General features: G+C 45.4%; 1 protein-coding gene across 1 annotated transcript in view; it reads left to right on the plus strand.

Moving 5' to 3' along the window:
• FZD4 (frizzled class receptor 4) overlaps positions 1-5144 on the plus strand; it is a 41859-nt gene extending 36715 nt beyond the window's left edge. Inside the window, exon 9 of the mRNA XM_027770469.1 lies at positions 1-5144. This exon is cut by the window's left edge and continues 25 nt beyond it. Coding sequence (XP_027626270.1) covers positions 1-212 — 212 coding nt within the window. The 3' untranslated portion in view covers positions 213-5144.
• The last annotated feature ends 550 nt before the right edge of the window (positions 5145-5694 follow it).

The raw sequence follows: 5694 nt of genomic DNA on the forward strand, positions 1-5694 counted from the left end.
CAGCTGATGACTCCAATATGGCGGTGGAAATGTTGAAAATTTTTATGTCTTTGCTGGTGGGCATCACTTCAGGCATGTGGATTTGGTCTGCCAAAACTCTTCACACATGGCAGAAGTGTTCCAACAGACTGGTAAATTCTGGGAAGGTAAAGAGAGAGAAGAGAGGGAATGGTTGGGCAAAGCCTGGCAAAGGCAATGAGACTGTGGTATAAGGCCAGCCAGCCTCCATGCTTTCCTCATTTTGAAAGGAGAAATGCCCACATTTTGGTGGAAATGCTACAAAAAGGTTTTTGCAGTGAGTCTCTGTTGGAACAAACTAGCGACACTTCAGTGATCCCCCACCCCCCATCAACACACTGCACCCATTCCCACCCCAGCATTAGGAAACCAGTGATTTTGCTGCAGACTTTGGAATGATCCAAAATAGGAAAGCCAGTTAGAGGCTTTCAAAGCTGTGAAAAAATTAAAACGTTGATCACTTTAGCAGGTCGCAGCTTGGAGCGTGGAGGTCCTGCCTCGATTCCAGGAAGACCAGGGTGATGCTGTTTTTCCCTGTAGGGTGGGATTTGAGCTGTGCATTGGTAATTTGCAGGGAGAAAGATGAACTTTTTTAACCCTTTAATGTTTAAATACTAACTGGGTCTTTCAGATAGCAAAGCGATCTATAAACACTGGAAACGCTGGGTTCAGAGAAGTCTTAGAAGAGTTTTATAGTTTGGCTGATCTAACATAAACATCTGTGGCACACTGTCTGCTGTTTAGAACGTGGTGGATTGCACTCCCAAGAGGTGGTGTCAGAATCTTTCAGTGCCTTTGTCATAAAACAGAATTGTTTGAACAAACAAAAGTACTGTACTAACACATAAGGTATCCAGTGAAGTTTTCTTCTCTTCCTCTCTCAGATTTCAACCTCTCTGTTCTAGGCTGCTGCTGTTTTCTTCGTTTTACCCTAATGACTCAAAAAAGTATTTTTATAGGAATTTTTACACTGCAGCATGCCTAATGAGGGGAAAAGGAAGGGTGATTCACTTTCTGACAATCACTTAATTCAGAGGAAAATGAGATTTACTAAGCTGACTTACCTTACCGACCCCAGAGACCTATTGCATTGAGCAATGGGGACTTAATATATTTTACTTTGTGTGATTGCATCTGTGCAGACGCCAGTCTGGAAGAGCTAAAGTGTTCACAGTTTCTTGGCAACTTTGCATTCACACAGATTAACTGTGTAATTTGTGTGTGTCAATTACAATTAAAAGCACATTCTTGGACCGTGACATAGTATACACAACTGACTTTAAAACTATGGTCAACTCACATTCTCAGAATGATAGTGCCTTTTTTTCCTGTAGTGTAAGAATGTTATCAGAGTCTGGTCTGCTTACCACAATGGAGACTTTTTCCGTTTTGTAAAGGGAACTGAGGACAGCTAATCCAACTGCTTGGTACATAATTGTTTCCTAGTAATTGGCAAAGGCTCCTTATAGGATTTCATTGGAGGCGGTGTGGCCTGGAGTATTTATATGGTGCTTAATGAATCTCCAGAATGCCAGCCAGGAGATTGATTGGTTAGCAGGGAATAAAGTGTAGACCTTATGAAATGAACTGCAAACTCTAACAGCACAGGTCTTAATTGCCTTTTGCAGTGGTATCCAAAGCTTTTAAAATGTATGCTTTATGTTCCTCATAAGGGGGTACCCTCTAGCAGCCTCTCAAAAGTTGCAATTCTTTTAAAATTGTAACTGGCTTTTCTCTTAACCTGTGTTAGGCCTTCTAATCACCAGATCTCTGGGACAAATGGCTGACGATGTCACAGGTTTGCACTCTTTGGAACTCATACCTATCTTTGCTTCAGCAACTGCTTTGCAGTGACTCAGCGACTCATTTATTTATTAATTCATGCCTTTTGTTTTTTCTTGGTTTGAGCTTTATGCCCCTGGTTTGACATTTTCCTTTTTCCTTTCCTCTTTTTTTTTTTTTTTTTTTTTTTGCATGATTCTTGAGCTGTCCAAGATCCAGATGCATAGAAAGTCCACTATATATTTAGAAGAGAAAGTCTTGGTGCTTTTGAGATAGAAGCTAAGTGGGTTTTGGTTCCTTGTGCCCAGTCTGAGTACCTTGGCAGGACTCTGGATCAGGGCTCTAGGAGCATGAGAAATGATCCCTGGAAGGACCAGTTTAACTCCATCTGAAACTACGTCGCCTACGAAATGTAAAATGTGAACTCCCCGTGCTGCTTGCAGACAGTTCCCAGAACTGTCCAGGGCCCTGGAGCACGCACCCAGGGGCAGAGCCTGCCCTTACTCACGCTCTGCTCTGGTGTCTGGGGAGTTGTGCAGAGACTCTGGCCCAGGAAAGGGAAGGAGGACCATGCAGCGGAGGATTGGCCTTGCCGTTAGAATACGTAGGTTTGTTCTGCAGTTTTCTTTATAATGCTTCAGTGATTCTGTGACCAAGCAGCACCTAGCAGAGGCCCAGGGATGGAGCAGGTGCTCAATATGTGTCAATGAGTAAATCATGGTAACAACAATTAAAAAGTACTGGGGCAAATCTAGACACCTGAATTCTGAGTTCTGGCGCTAGTGCCTGACAGCTTTGTGGGTTTTGACAAGTCTGTTCTTAGAGACTTCTTGCCTTCTCAGGGGAAAGTACGCGTGATCCACGCAGACTGGATTAGTAGCCTTAGCAATGCCATGGGTTATAGACCTTTCCTTTCACATTCCAGACAATGGGGAGTGTTTACGGTTTCAGGAAAGGAACTTTGTGGCTGAGGAGTCAGTTACCAGTGACCTTCAAGTCTGTTACCAATGACTCCATCATCTTAATTTTTTTTAAGTTGATTATCAGCTCATTTATTGAGTATCAACTGTGTGTAAAGCCCTTTTAAGTGTCTTAGGGAATGTCGGGGAGGTAAGCTCTATTCTTTTAACTGATGATCTAGGGTAGAGATGTCCTCGGGTCTATTGAACTTTGCTGCTGGTTTGGTGAAGGAGCAGTGGTCTCTGAAATCCCCATGTTACATTGTCTCCAGCCCATAAACCTCTTCCTGAGTCTGTCTACTTTTAAGCCTTCTCTCATTCCTTCCCAGGATGCCCTCTAGATTAATTATGGGGGTTCTGACAGAAAACATCAATTTAACTTCATGACAGTCTCCATGGAAATCCCGTAGGAAGCCTATGAGAACAGGCTGTAAGGACGTGAGCTCCCACATCTACTGTGACTTTGGGGACAGACAGTTCAGGGCTCGGGTGTTCCATGTGACTGGTGTCGACATTTGAGGACAGCCTTGCACTAGAGGAAAGGTTAGGGCTGTTTTTCTTTCTCGGAATTCTAGAATAATAGGTCTAACTGTAGCTCCCTACACAAATCCCCTGGCCTCCTGAAATTTTGTAAGACAGGACCCAGCAGCACTAGGTCCAACCTCCTTCCTGGCAGACTCCTTTCTCCTGCTTCTCAAAGGCCAAACCTCAGGGCAGAGGGACACGGGCTAGGGTGGAACTGGCCACAACCATCTGGTCGAGCTCCTTGGTTGATTCATTTCCTCTTTCCTTTATGGAGACCCATTTCCTGATCTCTGAGATTGCTTCTGAGCTGGCAGCTTACCCGGGGGCCTGAAACTGGAGAAGGGGTAACAGTTTTTACTTCCCCTAAGATGCTCTCTGACTTTCCTTTCCCAGGTCACTCCCTCACCTGCACTCTTCAAATCCAGAATCTGGGGAACTTCTCTTTCTAGATTCTGAAGTGTGATTCTGTCTAGCACCCCCAGCTCTATACTTGCTAGGCCCCCTGTGTCTCTTGATCGCTGAAGTAAGTGGTTATTGTGTTGGGAATCAAACTAAGAGCTGAGGGCCCAGAGGTGAACTCCACAGCTTCAGTCCTGGAGGGGCAGGTGGAACTTTAAGGGGATTTCACCAGGATGGTGCCATCTTTGGCTTTTGGTGAGGGGGCCACAGAGCGCAGAATGAAAGGAGCCTCTTCCAGTCAATCTACAGCGTGCGCTTTGTTCTGTGATGGAGGGCACAGAGAGAGTTCCTATTCTAGCCAATCCTGTTGACTCCAGTCCACTGGACTCTGACAGTTCCTCTTGTTCAGTTATTGGAGTTGAGCTCAGCGTCCCCATCTGAATTTGAGTCATGGCTGGAGAAGGACCCAGGCTATCATTTTTCCTCTGGGGCTGGGTCACAGATCTTGGAAAGTCTTCAGAGAGCATTTTGCTCCTACCAGGGATCAGATACTAGGGCCTTAAATAATGGATTCTGTTTCATGGTAGCCTGGATAGAGTTTTCTGTTGCTGCCTCTTGCCATGCTCCTGTGCAATAATGGCACGCCCGACAGTCCCTGAAGGGATATGATTTGAGGATTCCCCCGACCTGCCTCCTGCGCCTTGGAAAGCCCAGTTGCTCTCATAGTCATATGTTTCTGGTTCCCATTTTCCTTGTTTCTCATCTTTGCATCAGCAAGTTCACCCAGACAATTTGTGGAGGGCCTATTTGGGGTCCCAAATGAACCATGTCCTCAGAGCATCCATACCCCTTCGATCTCCTACAACAGAGTACAGGACCTCTGTCATCTGGAGGTTCTGAAAAGGGGCGAGATCAACTCTGCCCCTCGGAGGTTGGGTCCATCCTCTCTCCCTGGTTGTGAATGGTTTCAAGTCCTAGGAGTAATAAGCTCCAGCCCCGAGTTGGCTGTGGCTATGGGAGGGGAAGCTGCTTTCTGGGTCTCTCCCAGTGGGGCATGGAGGTGGTTCTGAAGTTTTTCTACCTCACAGGGGCGTTGTGAGGCTGTAGAAGGTTTAAGGATAAAGGCCTCTTGAGCTCTTTGTAAGAAAGGTAGACCACATATCAGGTGCAATCTGCAGAAAGGTAAACATGGGACAGGGCTTGCTCTGTGGCATTTTCCTGGATCCTTGTGCTACCCCACAGCTCCAGGAACCCAGAGGCCAACCTGGAGACTTTCAGATATTTGACATAGAGGTACCAGGCAAATTCCTGCTTCATATGCCCTTAATGAATGGCTGAACTTTGAGGAAATGGACCCTGCTTTTAAGGATGTACAAAAGTATGTGTGCATTTGATGTCTGTACTGTAAATTTCTAATTTATCACTGTATAAAAAAATAAAAACAAAAACCTTGCTATTTAATTTTTGTATTAAAGGAAAATAAAGTTTTGTTTATTAGCTGCTGTGTGACTTGGAGTATTCTTGAAGGTGTATGAGGTCCCCTGGGAAGCAGTCCACATCCGCACCCAACAATGAGAAACAGGATTAGGTTTGCAGGGCCAATCAAGAGCTATTTTCTGGGAACCTCTTGGTTCTGTTTTTGCCAGTGCTATTTTTTCCCTCTGGGATTTCTCCTGGGTCAGCAACCCCCCACAGTTCAAGGTCAACAGCTTTTATCACCATTGCAGTATTACCACTGTGGTCATTGGGGACACTCAAGTGGGTCATGTGTGGCTTTCAGTGTAACCGTTCTCCAGCGGTTACCTCAGTGACTGGACTTCTTGGCATTTCCAATATGTGTGGCCATCTCTGCCTTCTAAGTCCCATTGACTTCAGCTGACGGTCTGAAAAAATGTTTTCCCGTTACTTGCTGGAGCTTCAGTCCTCAGAAAATAGAAAGGAGGACAGAGGGTTGGGGGTGGCCCCACAGCCTAGTGTTTAAGGAAGCTAGATGCCACATGGCTGACCATGA

Source organism: Tupaia chinensis, unplaced genomic scaffold (genome assembly GCF_000334495.1).
Source record: "Tupaia chinensis unplaced genomic scaffold, TupChi_1.0 Scaffold000139_1, whole genome shotgun sequence".
NCBI lineage: Eukaryota > Metazoa > Chordata > Mammalia > Scandentia > Tupaiidae > Tupaia > Tupaia belangeri.